This window comes from Anabrus simplex, chromosome 1 (assembly GCF_040414725.1).
Source record: "Anabrus simplex isolate iqAnaSimp1 chromosome 1, ASM4041472v1, whole genome shotgun sequence".
Taxonomy (NCBI): domain Eukaryota; kingdom Metazoa; phylum Arthropoda; class Insecta; order Orthoptera; family Tettigoniidae; genus Anabrus; species Anabrus simplex.
Window position 1 is genome coordinate 1,010,191,379 of NC_090265.1, and position 24,340 is coordinate 1,010,215,718.

Below are 24,340 nucleotides of genomic sequence, written 5' to 3' on the forward strand. Positions count from 1 at the left end.
ATAGCTAGGCCTTTCTGCTGATAATATTTACCATTAAAGGAGAAGTAATTATTGTTTAGAACGAAATTTAATATCTTTATGAATTCTTCAATTTCCATTTTACTAAGGCCGCTGTGTTTATTGATGTTGCCGTGGATAATTTTAATGGTTTCCTTAGTAGGAATGCTTGGAAACATGTTTGTGACATCGAAAGAACATAAAATATGGTTGGGTTGCAGTTCAAATTTCTTCAATATTTTGCAGAAACTGATTGAATTTTTTTTAAAATATATATAAATATATATGTATTTAAAAAATATATATATTTAAATATATATTTGTATTTAATATATATATATATTTGTATTGAAAAGGTGGACACAATAATTTTAATCTTGAAAGAGATTACTTATTGTATCTTCAATACAGAACAAAATGAGATTAGTTACTTGTAACTTGATAGCCAACCAGGCAAATTATCGTTTAAACAGATATTTGAATCTTATGGTCAAAATAGACAATTTAACAAAAGATATAGCTTATTTAAAACAATGTCTTGAACAAAAATTGGTACCAAAGTTCCTAAAACCCACACAGAGAAAGGGTTTAACCAATATGAATAGAATTCAGAAAAAGGTCAACGAAATTTGGATAAGAAATGAAATTAAAGCAGCGTACAAAAAGAAAGCCCTCTTAAATTTACAATTATATAAAGTTCATTTATTTTTGGCCCAAATGTTGTCTCCGTTGGAATGGAATTCATTCCAACTACATGTGGACTACAAATTGAATATTGCATTAGAAAGGAAGCAAGCAACACTTAATAAAAAACTCTCCCAATTAATACAATCTAAGATACGATCTCCCACACATAACAAGATTTCACAAAGACCAGCATCCCCACATGTTAACACATCCACAGTAGTTAATTTGATAAACGTTCAGTTTTCTCAGGAAGAAATTGGGATATCGGATAAGGGCCTAAAGTATAATTGGCCTAGCCGAAATAAAACAACCGACATCATCAATACAGTAGCAGAAGTAGAAACCGGTATTTCGAAACTCCCCATTGAGATTCAAAACAATGTTAGATATGAAGTAAAAAAAAAATTACATAAACTGGCCCCAGAGTTAAATGCTAATTTTGATTTCAATCATAATAAACAAATTCCGTAATTAAAAACAAAAATAAACGACAATAACATTATTGTTACTAAGGCAGATAAAGGAGGTTCCACAGTCCTACTAAACAAACAATTTTACACCAAAAAACAGAAGAATTTTTTAATAATACAAGTTATTCGATAGTTAACTAACATCCCACTGTAAGAATTTAGCGAAATTTAAAAACTTTAGTAAAAAGTTCTAATTTTCTTTTCAACGAGCAAGAGCAACAAAGACTTTGCAACATGTACCCCAGTATCCCTACCGCCAGAGCTTTACCTAAGATTCATAAGAAGGACATCCCAATACGTCCCATTATAAATTGCAGGAATAGCCCTACCTATAAAGTGTCGAAATTCATTCATAGGTTTTTAAGAAAAACATATTTTCAACAATAAATCTCCCTTAAAAAATTCAATCAGTTACTGCAAAATATTGAAGAAATTTGAACTGCAACCCAACCATATTTTATGTTCTTTCGATGTCACAAACATGTTTTCAAGCATTCCTACTAAAGAAACCATTAAAATTATCCACGGCAACATCAATAAACACAGCGGCCTTAGTAAAATGGAAATTGAAGAATTCATAAAGATATTAAATTTCGTTCTAAACAATAATTACTTCTCCTTTAATGGTAAATATTATCAGCAGAAAGGCCTAGCTATGGGCGACCCTCTATCTGGCATTCTAGCAGATATCTACATGGACTATATAGAACATACAAAAATTTCACAAATAAAGGGCATTAATTTGTGGCTAAGATTTGTTGACGATACTTTTATCATCATCAGTAAGGACATTACTAACAGTCACGATATATTAGTCTCACTGAACGATATAGATCCTAACGTCAAATTCACTAAAGAAGATGAGATCAACAATTCCTAAAATTTTTTAGATTTAACAATTACACGCTTGAATAACACTTTTGAATTTCAAATTTTTAGGAAACCTACTCATTCACCCATAACTATTAAAAATTCGTCCTTACATCCTAAGACCCAAAAACTAGCTGCCTATCATAGCCTAATATATAGGGCACTAAAAATTCCCCTTTCGCCAAAAAGTTTGGAAACAGAACTAAATTACATAAGACAGTTGGCTTGGCACAATGGCTTTAAAGTAAATGTGATCAATCGGTTAATTGATAAGATCAAAATTAAGTTATCGTCCAACCTAGTCCCAGAGAAATCAAAGACAAACAGCTATACCACCCTTACGTATAATAGTCCAGCTATCCATTAAATCACTAATATCTTAAAAAAACGCAGCGTCAACATAGCCTTCAAGACAATAAATAATAATCGGAACATATTCCTCAACCACAGTAGAGTCAATAATAACAACAACATTTACTCAGGGTCAGGTGTTTATAGGTTAAAATGTGCCCAATGTGGGTTCACATATTTTGGACAAACCGGGAGGAGCTTTTACACGAGGTATCTGGAACATTACAATGCTTCCAAGCATAAGTATTCGGCCATGAGCCAGCATATGACTGAAACAGGCCATAAGTTCACCTCTATAGAAAATGATTTGACGGTCATAAAAAACCTAAGCAAAGGGAAATTATTGAACGAAACGGCAAACTTGTACATTTATTTGGACCAATCTTATAACAAAAATAATCTTAACGATGCCATCGATAACAAAAATCCGTTATATGAAACAACTCCGAGGTTAATCCAGACCGTAAATCAGAATAAAGTTCCCAGTATGTTTAAATCACAGAACGCATGCGCTTCAATAGCCACACCTAATGCCAGGCCCGCCCAATCCAATTCAAGTAACACCTCTCTAGCAACAATACAGACGCACATTTTGAATATCACGCCCCCTACCTCACCAGGCTCCACCCCTCTGTTTCAGCATCGATACTACACTAGGAGCAAGCTTAGCCGTTTAGACACAACCGGAACAATGGATCCCAGCTAACGTCGACAAGACAGGTAAGTTCATACGATAAACACTCACTCTACTTTATTACCGTATTGGGTTCCACATTCATAATTCTAATTCCCCGTTTTTTCTCATATCCAGTTACAGACAACTCATATTTCTCCCAGATTGAATATGCACCAATGGGAAATTTATCCACAAGAATGACGGAATATTTTTATTCCCATAAACAATGATTGAAATCAACAATATGTATCCTATACACTCTTCAACCTTTAAACATAACCATGCTTGTTTCTAAAGGAATATTCAAACTGTTTCAAACCCTAACATGAACGACTTTAACCAAGGTTCCGGTATTGTTAAAATTTCTTGACTCAGGCGACCACATCTGCTGATGAAACCCCAACTCACGCAGTGATAAATTCTAGTCAATACATTTTGAGAAACCCCTATTCACGCTTGACCAATCCAATCCACAATTGGAATTCTAGTCATTATAAAATAAGTTAATTCAAATTTCATTGTTCATAATACAAATAGAATTCAGAATAAGGTCAACGAGATTTGGATAAGAAATGTAACCGAAGCAACGTACAAAAGAAAGCCCTCTTAAATTTACATATATATAAATTTAATTTAACTTTGGCCCAAATGTTGTCTTCGTTTGAATGGATTTCATTTCCAACTACATGTGGACTATAAATTGAATATTAACGATTTTATCCAAGATTCCGGTGTTGTAAAAATTCTTATGATTCAGGCGACTATAACAGCTGAAGAAACCCCAACTCACGCAGTGATAAATTCTAGTCAATACTATTGAGAAGCCCCAATTCAAGTTGTGATCAATCCAATCTGCAATTGGAGGTCTGGTCATTGTAAAAAATATAATTCATTGTTCATAAATTCTGGTAAGGTTAATGCACTTATTGTACATACTGTACATATTGTAAACTGTGTAAATAGCATAAGACAATTGTATTTAGCATTAAGTTAGTTTACTGTAAGTTCCAATGTTTATATTTTTAATTCTTGACCTTAGGATTAATACAGGCTGAAGATGCCCATAACTAGGGCGAAACATGTCCCTAACTGGTGTGTTTCATTCATGTAGAATTTAACCACTAAAAAATAAATATATTTGTATTGAAAAGGTGGACACAATAATTTTAATCTTAAAAGAGTCCACTGGAATGTCGAGAGACCAATTTCTTGCTATTCTGACAATGTTGCATTTGAACGACACTGATAAGCAGAAACAAAGAAACCATCCAGGCTACGGTCCTCTGTTCAAAATCCAAGCAATACTAGACTGATTGAAAACAAGTTTTCTGAATTGTTATTCACCTGATGAATCACTGACAATCGACGAAGCAATATGTCCGTTTCCGGGACGTATATTATTTTGTGTGTTCACGAGAGGAAAACCACAGAAGTATGGAAACAAGATCTTTCAACTGTATGAAGCGAGGAGTGGTTATGTGTGCAACATGGAAGTGTTTTCTGGGGCCCATGTCACAGTGGAGGATTAAAATTCTTCCTTCAATGTTGTGGACAGACTGTGCGAACCAGTAAAGAATAGGGAGCATGCAGTGTATATGGACAGATAGTTTTAAAGCCCCACCATTTATGATCATTTGTTGGACTGTCAGACTAAAGCAGTTGGAACCATGATGCCAAATCGGAAAGGAATGCCAAAGTCAGAGGTGGTGGTGGTGATTATTGTTTAAAGAGGATGTACAACTAGGCAACCATCGTCTATATAACACTAATCAGAGAGAAAAACTGGAAGGGATCCGACACTTCGAAAAATGAAGGTATCGGCCAAATAAAGACAAGCGCCACGAAAGGTGTGAAAATGAAAGTCTCCCTAGCCCTCAGAAACCTAATAGCTTCGGGGTAAGAAAAGAACAAGAGTTGACCAAGGGAGGTCAGATAGGATAAATGAAAGTGAGGAGCCTGTGACAAGTAAGAGGAACCAATGCCAGGACTCAGCTAAGGGCCCGTGGTCACCAACCCATGCTTCCAAGTTGAGAGCCCCTGGGGCCTCTCTTAATCGCCTCTTACGACAGGCAGGGGATACCATGGGTGTTATTCTACCGCCCCCACCCACAGTGGGGTGCCAAAGTCAGAGTATGCCAAAAAAAATGAAGAAGGGTGGAAACATTTCATTAACAAGAAAATACCTTCTAACAATCAAGTGGAGAGATGTTTGAGACATGTACATGCTGAGTACTGCACATGATGATGATGAAATGACTGAAGTACCCGCAGCAAGTGGGAGCCACGAGAAATCCAAACCATCAGCAATAGTGGACTATAATAAATTCAAAATCGGTGTCAATAAGTCCGATTAGTTGCTGGTATATTATGCATTCACAAGGAAGTTGATCAAGTGGTGGAAAAAATTGTTCTTCCATCTGTTTGATCTTGCCATAGTGAATGCCTGTTTACTGAACGATAAGACTTGTTCACCAAAACTTTCCCTTTAAAAATGTTGTAAATGTTTAGCAGATGATTTGGTGAGTAGTGTTGGGGCTGAAATTACTGAAGAATCACAAGCATCAACTGCGGGAAGGCTAGTAGGTAGAGATCATTTTCCACACAGAATACCTGTAGTGAGCACAAAGAAGGAAGCACACGCGCGGCATAACGTGCAAGGTCTGCTACGACAAGTCCGAACACAACACCGGCCACGCTGTGAAGAAAATGAGAACTGTATATTGCTGTAAATGTGACGTAGGTCTTTGCATATGAGAATGATTTTAGTGTAAGTAAAGTGTTAAAGCTAGGTATTGGAAATAACAATGAGTAATTCTGTTGTGCAGTGACTGAAAACTATCAAACTTTTCTGAGTGAATTAGAAATTCAAGTGCGTGGACAAGGATATCAGAATGCACTAACATTTTAGCCTGAGTTTCTTTCCAATGCTGAAGGTAGCATTTTTGAATTCCTTTCATATGATAGTCCTTATTCTAGAATATGTATACAAAATTGTTTATTAATACTGCAAAACCTGACAGAACGGTGATTTTTTTCTGAGAGTCTAAAACACGCCGGCACAGGTTAGGGACGCTATCTTGACTCGTCCAAACTCATAGTGTTAGCCCACCCTTCCACCCCCCCCCCCCCCCCCACCCCACCCCCTCATCCTATTCGTCTCTCAACTAATGGAACATTTTCAAAACATTTTAACCTATGGCACTTGCATTCATCACCTGTAGTATGACTATTTAACCTAATCTTTTTCATCACATCTCTCATATGGCCATACCATTCCCTCTTCTTTGATGTTTTGAAACAAGAAGGTGGTGGGGTGATTGTTGTTTTAAGTACAACTAGACAGCCATCCTCTATATAACACTAATAAGAGAGAAAATTGGAAGGAATCCGACACTAGGAGAAATGAAGGTATCGACCAAAGAAAAACAAGGGCACAAAGGACTTGAAAATGAAAGACTCCCTAGGATTTGCAAATCTAATATCATTGGGGTTGGAAAAGAACAAGAGTTGACCAAGAGAGGTCGGATAGGATAGATGAAAGTGAGGAACCTGGCACAAGTGGAAGCAATGCCAGGACTCAGCTGAGGACCCCATGGTCGCCAACCCACTGTCCTCCTCCTCCTCCTCCCCCCCCCCCCCCCCGAGTTAAGAGCCCCTGGGGCCCCTTTTAGTCACCTGTTATGACAGGCAGGGTATACTGTGGGTATATTCTACCGCCCCCACCCAGACGGGGATTTTTGAAACAGGACCTTCACCATATTCATTAGAACTTTGTCCTATTTCTAAGTCACAATCCATCACAGGTAACATAAAACAATACTTTGTGACACTTTTATAAACGAACTAACCTCAAATTCATACACACCAGCACTAATTACGCACAACTGGGTAAACACAAGATGCAACTGGTTGTCAGTCAATATGCTGTGTCCACCATACTGCAAGTAAACTTCGGCTCAGGGTCCACGATCATTGGCCGTTGACATAGCTAGGTGGCAGTGACAGGTTGCCGAGGTCCAGATACATGACCTACCCTACGTATTGTGATTTACAAGTATTGGACCAGAATGCAGCATGTAAACAAGGAAAAACAAGAAAGAACAAAAGGCTTTGTCTATATAAACAAAGAGCCCAGGAATGTCCCAGTAATTTTTTTTAGCTTCACAATAAGTAAAAGAATGTTAATTAAAAGTATATATATTTAAGAATCTCACCTTTTCTTACGTATTCCCCATGTGGTATCACTTTCTTCACTCTCACTCTCTTGCCATAGCCGACGCGTCTTTTTACGAGGTTCACTATCTTCACTGTCATCATTAACTGCAAAAAAAAGAAGGAAAAATTATCACAAACACTTCATGGATAATTTTCTGGAGAAAAGTAAAAAGTTTATAAATTACTGGATGAAAAATCAGTGAGGTATATAAAATTGCAAATGCAAAAGATTGTGAACTACACTGAACACAGTGCAACCTCGATTCTCCGTGTTTGGAGGGATCACGGGGAAAAAGTGTATGATATGGAAAAACGCAAAATCTGGGAATGAATTAAAACAATAAAATATTTGGCTAAGTACCACAATAATGAAGTATACAAACTGTAATCTTATAATCTTACAAAAACTCCTGCATAAATTACAAAAGTTAAAAATCTCAATATTTTAAATTCAGTTTTACCATAGAAACTAAGTCATTTTCCAATGAAAACTTCTTTCAGGTCAGTAACTTTCTTCAGCCAAGTTCGTCAAAAAATATGCTACTAAGTAAAGCCAACAACAGTCAAGATGAAAAAATTATGGGAGGAGTAGAAAAGACAAACCAATAAACTAGTTGTTTCTTGCAATCCGAAGTAGGCCAAAATTGGACGAAGAAGAAGTAAATAAAGCATACTTTAACAGGCAAACTCTGCTTGCACCTTTCTCAGCAGCCAAGTTAATCAAATGGCATGAGCAACCCAGTACAAAGACAGATGACTGTGCTTCCCTTAAAACAGCAGCAACTCCATTCTTATTTTCAATCATGACTGGAGCATTGTCGGAACAGGTCGCTACACAATTTTGAATTGGTATTTTATAACACTCTAACTGTGAAATTACCAAATTAGCAATATTAAATTCTGTTGAATCACTCACTAAGGATGGGACTGACAACACTGAGCTAACTATCTTTTCCTGCTTTGCCACAAAACAGGTTACAATAGGGTAAAGCTTGGCATTACTATTATTGCTCCCATCTGCAGCTAAGAAAATGGTTCACGTTGCATGTAACCAACGAGTTCACTTCTTGAATCCATAGTCATTTCTTTCAAAATGTGTGTGGTTTCCGTACGACCTCAGCCATATTTTTCTGCAATTTCTGAACCTGGAAACATTTTCCTAAACAGAGCACCAGCAGGATTGGCAGCAGCTAACGGGATATTATGTTCAATTAAAAATGAAGTGAACAAGCATTCCGCTCTTACTATATCAAGATCGGCTCAGGAAGAGATAGAAAACAAATTAATTTCCTGACTGCCGCCCTTAAATTTTGTATTGGAGACACGTTTAACAGATTTAATGTGATTTACTAATTCTGTTCTATCTCCGTGAGAAACGTTTATATCACACGAGCACATGGAACAGAATGCAAGTGTTTCGCCTTTCCGTGATCGTATAAAACAAGGGAATTCAACAGAATATGCCACCCTAAAAGATTGATAATATCGTTTCTTAGTTGAACTCATTACAAACACCACTAAAAATACTAAATCACTTACAAATTTGTCACACAATTCCACGAGTTTCAGAACAACCGCCAATGTTACTCATAACTTCATATCCACACACAAACAAAGCCTTTCAACTGCTCCGAAGCACGACACAGTTACTAAAGTTATTTATAAATTCACAGCCTGCTACTTATCACTGATTTATTTTCTTCAAAATCACAGCCTGCTACTTGTTTGGGAACATCTCAGTGAAGAGTGAATGAAGTAGCAGTTGAGGTCGAACAGGTGACAAAAGCATGTGACTATCGATACATATACCGGTCGAATTTCAGCTACTATCGAAAGTCAAACAACGATTTGGATGCAGAAAGTAAAAACAAGCGCGGATATTCAAAATCCGTACAATAAAGTCGTTCATCCGTACAACTGCAAAACACACTCAAAATCCGTACATTTTATGGAAAAACCGGAATACTTGGCAGGTATGCATCATTATTTTGTCATTTTATGGAATTTATTACACTATTTTATATTTTTGAGTCTTTTTTTTACATTTGAGGATTTTGAAGCATTTAGGCATATGGTATTGGAGGTTATCGCAACTTTAATTGAAAATGAATATGGAGACTTAAGAATCTTCACAACACTTTGTCAATCTGTGGACCAAAGAAACTTTGTTCACCCCCTACTTCTTAGAAATGTCCACATTCCTGGAGAGACACCTGCAGTTGTAACTAATGTGAGAGGAATGTTGAAATCGTGAGTAGCAGGACAAATTACATTTGGTCAAGTAATGCTAGTCTGGTTAATTGTCTCAGTGTAATCACACATGTGTGGAATTAATTTTTGTTAATTCCGATTTTTGTTTGCAATGTACATATTTAAAATGTCGAAATTAAAGTCGTGTAGGGCTGCTCATTTCAAACAAATAATTTTGGAAATCAAGGGAGGATATTTTTCTACCGACGGTGAAATTCTTTTCTGCAAAATATATAGGTGAAAGTGGCAGGGGAGGAGATTTACCGTTCAACAACATATTGGTCGAGAGAAGCATATATGTGGAATCCAAAATAATAGCTGATAAAATGTTTCTCAACTGTTACTCACACACACACAAAAAAAAATCATCCACCAGTGTCGTCATCCCCACCGTGTTTCTCAAAGACTTGTGTGAAGCTAAGGTTTCTGCGAACATTCCCATTCGGAAAGTGATCAGTAATAAATTCAGAGATCTCTTAGAAAAGTACATGGGCTGTTCAATTCCGGACTAGTCTACTTAGAGAAATGCCAGCCCCGTGGTGTAGGGGTAGCGTGCCTGTCTCTTACCTGGAGGCCCCGGGTTCGATTTCCGGCCAGGTCAGGGATTTTTACCTGGAACTGAGGGCTGGTTCGAGGTCCACTCAGCCTAAGTGATTAGAATTGAGGAGCTATCTGATGGTGAGATAGCAGCCCCAGTCTAGAAGACCAAGAATAATGGCCAAGAGGATTCGTCGTGCTGACCACACAACACCTCGTAATCTGCAGGCCTTCAGACTGAGCAGCGGTCGCTTGGTAGGCCAAGGCCCTTCACGGACTGTAGTGCCATGGGGTGGGGGGGGGCTACTTTGAGAAAGAACTATGTATCCTACTGCTATGAGAGTATTATGAGCAAAATAAGAACACAAGTCTGTAGGAAAAAAAATATTCGTCTCTATCGATGATACCAGTGACGTTGAGGGCCGTTAAGATTGCCAATGCTATCATGGGTATGCTGGAAGTAGATAGACCTGGAAAAATAGTTTTGCTCACGATCGAGGTTTTGCACTTTGTGAACCATTCAGCAATATGTTGCTTCTTTGATAAATTGATCACACAACTGTGGCCTGACGATGTACGAGATGACGATGTTTTGCTCTTCGTGACTGATGCAGTGACCTTACATAGTTAAAGTTGCTAACACTGTTGTTGTTTGAGTCATCAGCCCATAGACTGGTTAGATTCAGCTCTCCATGCCACCCTATCCTGTGTTAACCTTTTCATTTCTACATAACTGCTGCATCCTACATCTGCTCTAATCTGCTTGTAATATTCATATCTTGGTCTTCCCTACCGTACTTATTGCCTACACTTCAATAAAAAAAAAAAAAAAAAAAAAAACAACTGCACAAGTCCTGGGTGTCTTAAGATGTGTCCTATCATTCTATCTCTTCTTCTCTTCAATTTTAGCCAAATCAATCTCTTCTCAGCAATTTGATTATCTCTTCATTCATGATTTGATCCATCCATCTCACCTTCAGCATTCTTCTGTAACATCACATTTTAAAAGCTTCCATCCTCTTTTTTTCTGAGCCAGTTATCGTCCATGTTTCACTTCCATACAATGCCACGCTCCACACGAAAGTCTTTAAAGACATCTTTCTAATTCCTATATCAGCGTTCAAGTGAGCAAATTTCTTTTCTTAAGAAAGGCCTTCTTTGCTTGTTCTAGTCTGCATTTTATGTCTTCCTTACTTCTGCCATCGTTATTTTACAACCCAAGTGACAATATTCATCTATTTCCTTTAAGACTTCATTTCCTGCATAACCTGACTTTGTTCAACTGCAATCCATTACTTTTGTTTTGGGCTTGTTTTTCTTCACCTTGTACTCCTTACCCAAGACTCTGGCCATACCATACAGCAATTTCTCCAGATCTTCTGCAGTCTCAGATAAAATAACAATATCATCAACAAATCTCAGGGTTTTGATTTCCTCCCCTTAGATTGTGATTCCCTTCCCAAATTCCTCTTTGATTTACATTACTGCCTGTTCTATATAAACATTGAAATGGAGAGGTGACAAACTACAACCTTGCCTTACTTCTTTCTGGACTGCTGCTTCTTTTTCAAAGCCCTAGATTCTTATCACTGCAGCCTGACTTGTACACAGATTGTAGATAATTCTTCATTCTCGGTACCTGATCCCTATCACCTTCAAAATCTCAAACAGCTTGGTCCAATGAACATTATCATATGCCTTTTCTACATCTACAAACACCATGTATGTGGGCTTGCCCTTCTTAATTCGATCCTCTAAGATCACACGTAAAGTCAGGATTGCTTCACGTGTTCCTTCATTTCTTCTGAAGCCAAACTGATCTTCCAACTTGTCTTTCTATTCTTCTATAAATAATAGGTGTTAACATTTTTCATGTATGAGACAATAAACTAATGGTGTGGTAGTTTTCACACTTGTCAGCGCTGGCTTTCTTGGGAATAGGTATAACAACATTCTGCTGAAAATCGGGTGGCACTTCTCTTGTCTCATATCATCTTACACACTAAATGGAATAACCTTGCCATGCTTGTTTCTCCTAAGGCAGTCAGTAATACAGAGGGAATGTCATCAATTCCAGGTACCTTGTTCCTATTTAGGTCTCTCAAAGCTCTGTAAATTCTGACCTCAAAATTGGGTCTCCCATTTCATCAGCATCAACAACCTCTTCTTGTTCCAGAACCATATTTACGTCTGTACTTTGATACAACTGTTGGATATGTTTCTGCCATCTGAGCCCTTAACCCATTAATGCATAAAGTTATTTTTTGTTTTATTTCAATTTATCTACACATTTCTACTCCTAATAATTGCAGAGACACATTTCGGCTATCAGCATCTTCATACTGTACAAGTGATAGTTTTATTTGTACAGGCCGTCCGATATAACGGACGCTATGCACTCCGGTCAGTACAACAATACTAGTTGCTTAGCATTACTGTACATTGTATAATAAGGCTGCCAGCTAGGCAGTGTTAACGTATCCAATTTACACTGTAAGAAGGACCTATAATTTCCACTACAGACATATCACAATACTGTACATGCTATTTACATCTATGTATCCACGGAAGCATTTCGGGTGAAGTTGAAACTGGTCAAGGCGATCCACTCTTCAGATGCTAATATAGGACTTGAACAGCTTTCATTGCGGTACAGACACTTTGCATATTTTTTACGCTGGATCACCTTGATGCAGAGCTTTATCTTCATCTGTTTGTATTTCATACCAGCAGTGACAACACTGTTATCATTCCAGCGTGCCAGTGACGCACCAACAAAACTCCCGTAGTCATATGATTCCCTTCTTCTATTTCCTGTCTGCCTTTCTTAGAAGGGAACACTTCTCCGTCTGGTTTTCTTGAAATGTCCCGGTTGCACTCATTTCCTCTGAAGCCAGAAATCTTAGCAATTTCAGAGATGTTAAGTAGTTGTCAAAGAAACATAACCCGGGCCAAGAACTTGCTGTATGCATGTAAAAGAGCTGTCGGGAAAACATGGGGCCTAAGACCATCAATGGTAATGTGGATATATACAATGATCATTAGACCGTCGATGCCCTATGCTGCATTCATCTGGTGGCAGAAAGTATGCCAAGGAAAAGTCGGTAGTACATTGGATAGCCTACGGAGAATGGCAAGCATAGCCATAACTGGGGCTATAAGAACTGTGCCGACAGAAGCCTTGAATACGTTTTTTTTTTTCTCTATTTGTTTTATGTCGCACCAACACAGATAGGTCTTATGGCGACGAAGGGATAGGAAAGGGCTAGGAGTGGGAAGGAAGCAGAAGTGGACTTAATTAAGGTTCAGCTCCAGCATTTGCCTGGTGTAAATATCGGAAACTACGGAAAACCACATTCAGGGCTGCCGACAGCGGGGTTCGAACCCACTATCTCCCGGATGCCAGCTTCTTGAATACTTTACTAGACCTCCCATCACTATGCAATTTCATAACAGGACAGGCTAGAATGAGTTCATATAGATTGGCACAATCAGAGTGCTGGAATGCACAAAGACCCAATCTAGGACACTAAAATTAACATAGTAATAACAGAGGAAGTTCTACACATGCCTTCTGATCATATGATACTAAAGTACAACTTTGAAAATCTGTTTGAGACCCATATAATAAAAAAAGAAGACTAGGATATTAACAAATGGAATACTGAAAAAGAAGATACAGTGTGGTGGACTAATGGCTCAAAGACTGGGGATGGCGCAGGAGGAGGGATCAACAGGGGAAGACCTGAGAGATCGATCCAGATGAACCTGGGCAAACACACTACAGTCTTTCAAGCGGAAGTGATAGCTATCACAATATGTCTTGAAGAAAATCTGAAAATGAACTACAGGAATAAGAACATTTTCATGTTTACGGACAGCCAAGCGGCCATTAAGGCACTAGAAACAGTCTGGATAATATCCAGAATTGTCTGGTATTGCCATTCACTTTTCCTGAAGCTCTCAATGTCAAAATAATATGGGTACCAGGGCATGCAGTTATAGAAGGAAATGAAAAGACAGATAAACTGGCTAGGTAAGGGGCAGAAACACATTTTGTAGGCCCAGAACCTGTATGCGGGATTTCCTATGGGCAAGCCCGACACTAAATAGGAAAATGGGTACAAAAGAAACAAATGGAGAACTGGAAATACTCCAGGATGCAGGCTTGCAAAGGAACTGATAAAAGGATCAAACAAGAAGCATACTAAAGAACTGTTGAAACTCAGCAAAGAAAATATAAGATGGGCAGTAGGACTGTCGACAGGACACTGCCATCTGAAAAAAACACCTACATAGAATTGGAGTAATAAAAGACAATATATGTAGGAAATGCAATGAAGCAGAGGAATCAGCTGAACACACACTTTTTGAATGTTATGCGCTGGGTAGAATCAGACTTTCCACTCTAGGACTATCAGGTGAAGAGAGAAAAAATCCAAGATGACCCAATAAGAACAATCTGCAGCTTTGTGAAGGGAGCAGGTATATCTAGGTGGGAATGAAGGAAAAACATGGTAGCAAAAGATCTTAGAGGTCAATGCTAATTCGGAACTAATATTTAGAGGCCCCACCAAGAAAAGAAGGAGAAGAAGAAGTTGCCAAAGAATATTGTATGCTTCACTGTTTGATTCAGATCCACCTACAACAATAAGAAGTAGGACTAGACTACACTTCCAAGTCCAAATTCTTTCAGCCTTTAATTTCATATTGCTACATACACTTGGAAAGGTGGAAAGGTATCCTATAGCTACTGGCAGAGAAAAAGTCCAGAGAGAGAGAGAGAGAGAGAGAGAGAGAGAGAGAGAGAGTGTGTGGACAGGGTGGGGGGAGGAGACTGGAATACAGTCACACTAAATGAGATGTAGATTGTGATCTTGTCCACTTTGGGGTTGCTTCTTGTATGTTACAATTCAAATCACGAATGCTTTTGAATTTTCTATCAGGGATATTGGAAACAATCTTATGCATGACTCTTTATTTTCATAATACGACAGCTTCCTTTTGCATGGTTTTCTGGTTTTTCAGTTCCATCTGTAGAACTTTCAGTAATATTCTGACTACCACAGGACCTAGCCTTCCCTTTATCATATTCTGTTGAAGCAATCTGCCTTTCACATTTACAGCACTCAGAAGTAGCTTACTACCAAGGTAAGAATAAATTTAGATTACTCTCATACTCGTGTCATTATCATTAACTGTTTCACATCCATCATCAGGAGGTTTGATGTGCTGCTCCTCTCCAAATGTTGATTCTTCCTCCAAAACTTCCAATATTTCACTCACCACCAAACTAGTAGGAATACAAATGAATCGTGCAGTCGAGTAAGGAACTAAGTCAAAATCGGCCATTTTCATTTTATTGCCTCATTTACCTCACATAACCAAGCCGTATCGTTTGGTAAAGGAAAGAAATAAGTCAGCCTTCTCCTTGTGGGAGAAACAGTGGATGGACATCAGGCATATACCACTTGCTATTCATGACTTAGTTCCATTCTTTTCCGCACGTTGCATGTGATGTAGGTATAACAGGGGATATTTCAATTTACGGCGTTGGTACAACACAAAGGACAACACACTGGAGGAAAACAGAAATCGTACGGTACATGGTGGGTTATAGTGTACAGTATTTCAGTTTGTATCTCGGTGGATGACAAAGTGATCTTTGTATTACATTCGAGAATATGACTCTGAAAAGGAAGGCACAGCCTGAGGGCCATTAACATAGTGTTCTGAAACACGCAAGACTCAGAGGACTGGCATATGTGAATAAACGTGGGAGAGTTGTGGAAGGCAAAGAAACCGGTTCTGACTGCAGGTAAGTAAGGAGCTTGAGAAGTATTACTAGGGATTGTTTAGTAAATAATATTCTAACATGCAACCAAACTTTCTACTCTTGTTTTAGATAACAATACGTATGGTACAGATTTATACTTAGTATTAATAATATGTTATTCTTCTAGATGCAGAAAGAAGTGCTTTGAGATTATCAATGAAGAGGCTCGCATGTCCATTCTTTCCAAGTTTCTTCAACTTCCCAGTAAGGATGCACAAGATTTACACTTGCAGCGCCTCATCGAGAAGAATGAAATTAAGACCAGAAGACCGAGGAATGAAAATTCAAAGCAGCGAGCAGCAAGTTTCACTTACTTTGTTATGGATGTCAACAATAGAAAGAAGGTATGTCGTTCAGCTTTTATGAGCACGCATGCTGTCACTCAGAAAAGAGTATTCTGTATCACAATGCTTCTTCTTCATGGAGAAATTACCAGGGACAAGAGAGGAACCAATCCAAATACCAGAAAGATTCCGGAAGATGTCACTAAACTGATATCCGATCATATTCAATCATTTGCTCTGAAACGGACTCATTATGGAGGGAAAGAAGTGCATTACTTAGATCCCCGCTTAACTATTAAAGAAATGCACAACATGTTTGTCACAAAATACCCGGAGTGTGAAGTCAAGTACAGCTTCTACAGGACTTATTTTGTTGAGAATTATAACTACCGATTCGGACGACCACAGATCGATGTCTGCAGCAAGTGAGGAGTTCACAGCTAAACTTAGGAGTCCACATATTTGTGAATCAGCAAAGCGTGCAGCTCAGGCTGAATATGATGTTCATAAAAGAAGCAGGAAATTCTACAGGTCTTTGAAAGAAGTTGCAACACTATGCAGAACAAATGACAAAGTGACAGGCCTTGCCTTTGACTTTATGCAAAATCTGCCCCTGCCACACATACCGGTGCAAGAAGTGACAGTTGTGGGTGAATGTATTTTGTATTCATGATCTTGCAACGGACAAGTGTGTTGTGTATATGTATCATGAAGGCCAAGGAAAGAAGGGTGCGAATGAAGTTGCTTCTTTCCTGAAAGATTAGACAAATTTGTGTCAGAAAATGTTGACCAGTTACACGTTTTCTCTGATGGTTCTCCAGGCCAAAATAAGAACCATACGGTCATAAGACTAATGCTAGGCCTGGCAGCTTCAAATCGATTTAAGGAGATTAGACAGTACTTTCCCGAGAGGGGTCATTCATTCTTAACATGCAACAGGGACTTTGGGGTATTTAAGAAAAACATTAAGAAAGTAGACAGAGTTTATACTATCGAAGAGTATATGGCAATTATTGTAAACAGCAAAGCAAATGTTACAGTTAAGTTAGTAGACTCAAGTACAGTATTTAATTTTGACAAGTGGTGACCTAAGTTTTTTTTAAAAGTGACTGTATCAGCTGAAACATCGACAAAGAATACTCCTCGTGCTGGAAAGATTGCATTTTCTCCTTCTTCGTTTAAAGAATACAGATATAAGGCAGAGAAACCAGGAGTTATTGTAGCACTTCCCTTCATAAACAGCATTGTGAAACATACGTTTCATCTTGGGAAAGGTAACTTTTGCACATTTTCCTTGCAACCAATGGCAGCATATCCAGAGGGTGGGGTTCCAATAAAAGCTGAGAAGATAAAGGACTTGCGTAAACTGTTGAAATATGTTGCGAATGAGGATGCTTTGGCATTTTATTTGGACATTATTTCACAGCCTATGAATTCCCCTTAGGTTAGGAGTCTCGGTTGTAATACTGTAATTATTTGGCGCTTCAAGGTCATTTGTATTTGTTTTCCCTGTTTTTTTCTGTTGCATAAACTCTAAACCGTGCTTATGTATTGCATTATGCTATGTTTAATATATAACAAAGGTTGATGTACTGTGTATGAGAGATTTATTCCCAAACTCCAAATTTTTTCGGTATTATTGGAGAAAGGAACTACAGTAAGTCAAAAAAGTTCAAACGGTCATAAAATTTATAAATTTTTCTTGAACATTTTCCTGTTACCTCCGTTACATATCTATCACTGATCTAAATATTATATAAAATAATGGGAACTATTCATTGAAGCGTGTCGAAGAAAATCAGTTTTTTTGCTCTCCTGAAAAGTAGCAAAATCTGACTTAGTTCCTTACTCGACTGCACGATTCAAATGTTTGATATAACAGTTTTTCCTGTGCATAGCGTCAGATTTTCAGGACAGCTATACTTACAAGCCTCTGTCATGTCAATAATAAGACATAACTGACATCTTTGTGTGTTAGTAGATGCATAGGAGTGTTAACAACATGCAACGTCCCAAAGTTTATTGGAAATATTTGTTAATTCATATATAAAAATCTCACCTGTTGCTCAAAACTCTGCACTATCTTGCTGCCATGCTCGTAATAAGTGTGATTCAACAATGAATAGTAAGACTGAAGAATGATGCATTCTTGGTTCTTGTTAGCTACAGCCTTTCTGAAGCACAAGTAAGTATCGCAGGCTAACCATATAATATCCAGAATTTCACACATTTTATGTTTTAATGATGCCCGATTTTTTGGACACTATGCACAAATGGGTTAATATTCATACACCTAGTTTTCCTTTCTCCAAAAGCTTCCCTTATTTTCCTGTATGCAGTATCTACTTTTCCTAGGACCATACAACCTTCAACATGCTTGCACTTCTCCTTCAGCCATTCTTCCTTAGCTATCTTGCACTTCCTATCCACTTCATTTCTTTAATCGCCTGTATTCCTTTATGCCCGCTTCATTTTCTTTTTGCATGCTTGCAATTTCATCATTCATCAATCAGTTCTAGTATCTCCTGAGTTATCCACTGATTCTTCGTTGATCTTTCCTTTCTTCCTACATTTCTTCAGCAGCCCTAGAGACCCCATTCTTCACGACTGTCCATACTTCCTCTACTATGTTTCCTTCAGCCTTTTCATTTAGTCCTTGTGCAACATGTTTATTGAAACAGTCCCTCACACTCTTTTCTTTCAATTTGTTTCGATCCCGTCTCCTTGTATTTCTTCCTTCCTCCAGTTTCTTCAACTTCAGAAGTTTTGCAATCCAGCACCTGGTTTCTGAATCTCTGTCTAATCATAATGAAGTCTCTTTGATACCTTCCTGTGTCTCCAGGTCTCGTCCATGAATAAAGCCATCGTTTGTGGTGTTTGAACCGAGTATTAGCAAGGAATAAATTATGATCGGTGCAGAGTGCTGAATTCTCCTCTGTATTACTTTCTCTTCCTTGTCCTACCACTGTATTCTAGTCTCTCATCACAATTACATTCTCATCACCTTTTACATATTGTATTAAATCTTCTCTCTCTTCATATGTTCTTTCAATTTCATCATCATCTGCTGAACTAGTAGGCATATAGATCTGCACTATTGTGGTGGGCATTGGTTTGGTGTCTATCTTGACAACAATAATCTTTTCACTATGCTGGTTGTAGTAGCTTACCCGCTACCCCATTTTCTTATTCATTATTAAACCAACTCCTGCATTTCCCCAGTTTGATTTTGTGTTGATAATTCTGTAGTCACCTGACCAAAAATCCTGTTCTTCCTGCCAACATACTTCACTTATACCAACTACATCTAACTTTAATCTATCCATCTCCCTTTTCAAGTTCTCTAGCCTATCCCAAAGATTCAAACTTCTAACATTCCACGCTCCGACTCGCCGAATGTCAGTATCCATGTTTCTGATGATTGCCTCCTCTCGTGTATTCCCCACCCAGAGATCCGAATGGGGAAATATTTACCTCTGGAATATTTTACCCGGGAGAAAGCCATCATCAGTACATCACTTATACAGAGATAGGTGAATGTCCTTGGGAGTTAGTTATGGCTGTAGTTTCCTATTGCTGTCAGCCGTGTAGCAGTATCCACACAGCTAAGTCATGTTGAGTATTTTTACAAGGCCATATCAGTCAATCATCTAGACTGTCGCCCTTGCAACTTCCGAAAGGCTGCTACCCCCTTTCAATGAACCATTTGTTAGTCTGGTCTCTCGACAGATACCCATCTGATATGGTTGTACCTGTGGCTCGGCTATCTGCTTCATTGGGACATGCAAGCCTCTGCACCGCGGCAAGGTCACATGGTTCGCAGGGGAAGCTACTAACACTATCAAAGCATTCTACTCAAGAATGGTGCACGTAACCTGCCTAGCTCTTGCATTCTACAGAGTAGCCGAAGAAAGCAGATCAAATTTCCACAATTGACACAACAGTTAAAACATTGATGATGTAAAAGTAGCTTTAAAATATTTGTGTTTTTTCCTCTACTTTTTATCAGTGTTGAACACAAATATTTTAAAGCTATTTTTACAGTACATCATTCATGTAGCTTAATGTCTTGTTGTCTGTATTATTACATGTTTCATTACATTTTCAGAACATCTTCAGCTAAGACAAAAAAGTGTACATTACGAAAATTGACACCAGAGTTAAAACATGGATGATGTACTGTAAAAATAGCTTTAAAATATTTGTGTTCAACACTGATAAAAAGTAGAGGAAAAAACACAAATATTTTAAAGCTACTTTTACATCATCAATGTTTTAACTGTTGTGTCAATTTTTGTAACGTACACTTTTTTGTCTGAGATGAAGATGTTCTGAAAATGGAACTAAACATGTACTCATATAGACGACAAGACATTAAGCTACATATATGTAATAATTCATAGGCTAGCTAATAAATTTAAATATTGGAATATGGAATCTTCTTTCAAACCTAAGTTGAGTCAACGGCAATAAGGTATTCTACGACGATATTTATAAATGTTAAAAATAAACATAAGACCATGGATAAAACATAGATTTTTACAACTATGAACATTTGAGAAAACTTGTTTCATCTTCAAATAGAGCTGTCGGAATGTGCTCTGTCTTCTTCCAACAGTTGCAGCCACTCTGCTTTGTGACTTCCGCGTTTTTCCTAAACAATACAAGGCGAATGCGATACAATGATTCTTTAAGCAAGTTCACTGCCGACTACTTTTCTGGTACTTGCCCTAATTTCCACAATCAGGGAATGTTAATGTAAAGATTCATAGGCATGACGTTGCCATCCTTTCGTTCTTGTTATTAGGTCACCGGTATATGTAGTAAGTATTTGTAAGTCTTGTACCACAAAGTTGCCATTAGGCCTACTCGACTTTTAACGGTTATGTTATGTTGTACTTGAGAATATGGTTTCGAGTGCAAGTATGGATTCTCAAAAAGTTCTGAAATGCATTATATTCGATTATGCCCATCTTAACCTTCTGATGTGCGTGCCCACTAAAAGTTCACAAATGGTTGTGCATATGTGAGAGATACTCACCTGAATTTATCTCAATGACGGCCATAAAAATGGGAGGTCTTAACAAGGAAAGTATTTGGGCCCGAACAAACGCATTTACATCACTATCTCGTGAGGGATCATTTCAAGGTCCCTTCATGCACTGGTAATATTCGTTTTTCTGCAAACCTTCGCAGTCATCCACTAGAGGCCTCTGTATGCCATGCCACATTCAAACTTTGCTTGCTGCTACACCAGTCGAGACCAGTAGAAACGGTGCAGTGTGTATGTGAAGTTGTTGTTTGTAACCTTATTTGCGTAGTGAAGCGTAAGATGGGTCAGCAACTGGTAATCAACCCTGCTAATGTATTACGATTGGTTGAGATGAAGTTATGATGAACTGTTCTTCATTGTTTCTTGACAAACTAGGTTATGTGTATGTAGCTCGTTTGTGGGACTGGGGGTGCATTGAATCTTGGCGAATGGTGGAAGCTGTTTGAGTAGGTTTCCTGAATATTTTATAACTTAAAGAATCTGAGTGTCTAGTGATAGTTAAATCTAGAAAGTGTTGTGTAAGGGGCCTAACATCTAAGACCATCCACCCCTATTCCAAAGAAGGAGAGGCATCAGAAAATGTAGCCATAATCGACGAAAATGGCTCGTCAGTTGGTACCTAGCACACCTACCAACTTCAATATAAAATACCACGAGCACACTAACACAATAAAATATAATAAGTTTTCAGCTATCGGCCAACACATGCAAGATTATAACCATAGTTTCACCAATATCAAACAAGACATGAACATTCTTAAATTAGCAAATAAGGGTCCTTTACTCAACATAATGGAAAATTACTACATACACCTAGACCAATATTTTAACGCCAATTACAATCTTAATGAAATCTCAGAGAAACCCAACATCATTTCTGATTTATTTATCACTTTCCTCAGAAACAATACTTCAGCAACCAGAATTCGATCCTAAGTTTAATTAAAGGTATTTTTCCAACAATTACCCTTTCTCCCACACCCTTCAGCTCAACCTTAAATTTTCCCCTCTCCATCCCCTCCTAAGCCATTACCACTCTGGCCAACCTGCATGCGCCCGCCCTTCACCATTCTCCCCCCTCCCCCGGATATCTTCTTCCGCCACCAGTCGCACACTACTAGCTAAGATGCACACACCTGCCGCGCTAGGCGAGTGTCCATTCGCTTTGTTGTCATCTATTCTTTCCACGTACTTCGCGTTTTTTACTGCCTTTTTTCTCAATTTTAATAGGTCCCATTTGTTCCGATATGAACTGAAGAGTTCCACCCATTAATATCACCATGCGCAGTGTCTACTTACAACTCCAGAAGAATTCTAAAACTTCAAATTCAGTCTGCACAGTTCCAACAATCAACCCTGCAGCCATATCAACATAGCTTGGTTACCTAATATACCAAGTATCAAAATTTTCTGCTTAAGCTGATACAATGTACATCAACTCCTAACAGATTCTTCTAGAGAGATCAACTACATATGTGTTACTCAAACATTTGTACATTCTTGTAAACTTTTCTCTTCTTCTTCTTGTTTTATGACCACATAGGATCACTGTAGTCAGTCCGTCGTTCAGGTCTCTTTAAAGGGATTGTTCAGGCTTTGCGGTCCTCCCAGTACTTCTTCAGACGCTCTGATCTTCGCGCCCTTTCCTCAGTTGAAAATGTGCGTGTTGTTGGTTTGTTCTGTGTAAGGGTAAAGCAGAGGTTTGTATTCTTGAGTTTTGTATTCAATTTTATCTTATTTGTGGTGTCTTCTGTACCTGTTGTGGTATTTTTTGAGACAAGATTGTGTTGTACTATGTAGTTGTTTCAGAAGTCTCGAATCCTGGATCCTCATGATATGTCCAAAGAATCCCAGTCTCCTCTTACGCATAGTATCTGTAATGGGTTCTAGCTCTTCGTACACTACTTTGTCAGGTATTAACCACCACTGTCCATCTTTCTGGTATTTTTTGTTGATGCAGGTTCGTCCAATCCTCCTTTTAATTTTCTGAAGTCTGTCAGTCTTTGATTGTTTATTCAGGTTAAAAATGTGTTTCTGCTGCATAATTAGCTTCCGGTTTTATAACTGTGTCGTAGTGTTTAATTTTTCTATTTATTGAAAGACATTTCTTTTTGTAGATATCCCATGTTAATTTTTGTGCTTTAGCTAATCTATTTGTTCTTGTTTGGATTGAGATTTTTTCATTTAGGTTATGTGTTATTACTTCTCCAAGATATTTAAATTGAGTTACTATTTTGATTTTATTACCATTTATGGTAACTTCTTTTAGTTGTGTTGGTTTTTGGGGCATAATTTTCCGTTTTTTCAAATGATATTTTCAGGCCAATTTTATTTGCAATGTTTTGAAGTTCTGATATCTGGGTTTTTGCTTCTTTTATGTCCACTGCTAGTAATGCTAAATCGTCAGCGAAACCCAGGCAATTTGTTTTGATTTTTTGGCCAATCTTTATTTTAAGGGGACATTTCCTAAACCATTCCCTCATTACCATTTCTAGAGCACAATTAAATAATAGTGGTGAGAGCCCATCTCCTTGCCGTAGTCCAGTTTTAATTTTGAATGTCTCTGATGTTTCACCCCTAAACTTCACTTTTGATTTGGTGTTGGTGAGAGTCAATTTTATCATGTTTATTAATTTGGGGTGTAGTCCAAGGTGTCTTAAAATTTTAAACAGAGATTCTCTATGGATGCAACCATAAGCTTTCTTGAAATCTACATATGTTATCACCATATCTCTGTTTCTTCTCCTGTTGTAGTCCATTATCAACTTAAGACTCATCATCTGATCAGGACAACTATTCCAGGGTCTGAAACCTCCTTGATATTCTCCTAGTTCTTTCTCAAGTTGTAAACTTATCCTATTACGGATGATTATTGAAAAGATTTTGTATGTTATGTCTAGGAGCGAGATTCCCCTGTAGTTATTAGGGTCGGTTTTGTCTCCTTTTTTGTGCAGTGGGTGAATGAGTGCTGTTGTCCAGTGTTCTGGTAGTTCTTCTTTAATCCAGATAGAGACAAGTTGCTGATGGAGAGCAATTTTTGCTGATGTTCCTGCATAATTCCAGATTCCGCAAAGGTCTGATTTTCTCCTGGCGCTTTGTAGTGTTTAAATTTAT

General features: G+C 38.0%; 1 protein-coding gene across 1 annotated transcript in view; it reads right to left on the bottom strand.

The window, feature by feature from the left end:
- LOC136857786 (microtubule-associated protein futsch) overlaps positions 1–24,340 on the bottom strand; it is a 468,803-nt gene that overhangs the window by 114,851 nt on the left and 329,612 nt on the right. The window contains exon 14 of the mRNA XM_067136704.2: positions 7,266–7,371. Within this exon, the coding sequence (XP_066992805.2) occupies positions 7,266–7,371 (106 nt within the window). The remainder of the gene's footprint in view (positions 1–7,265; positions 7,372–24,340) is intronic.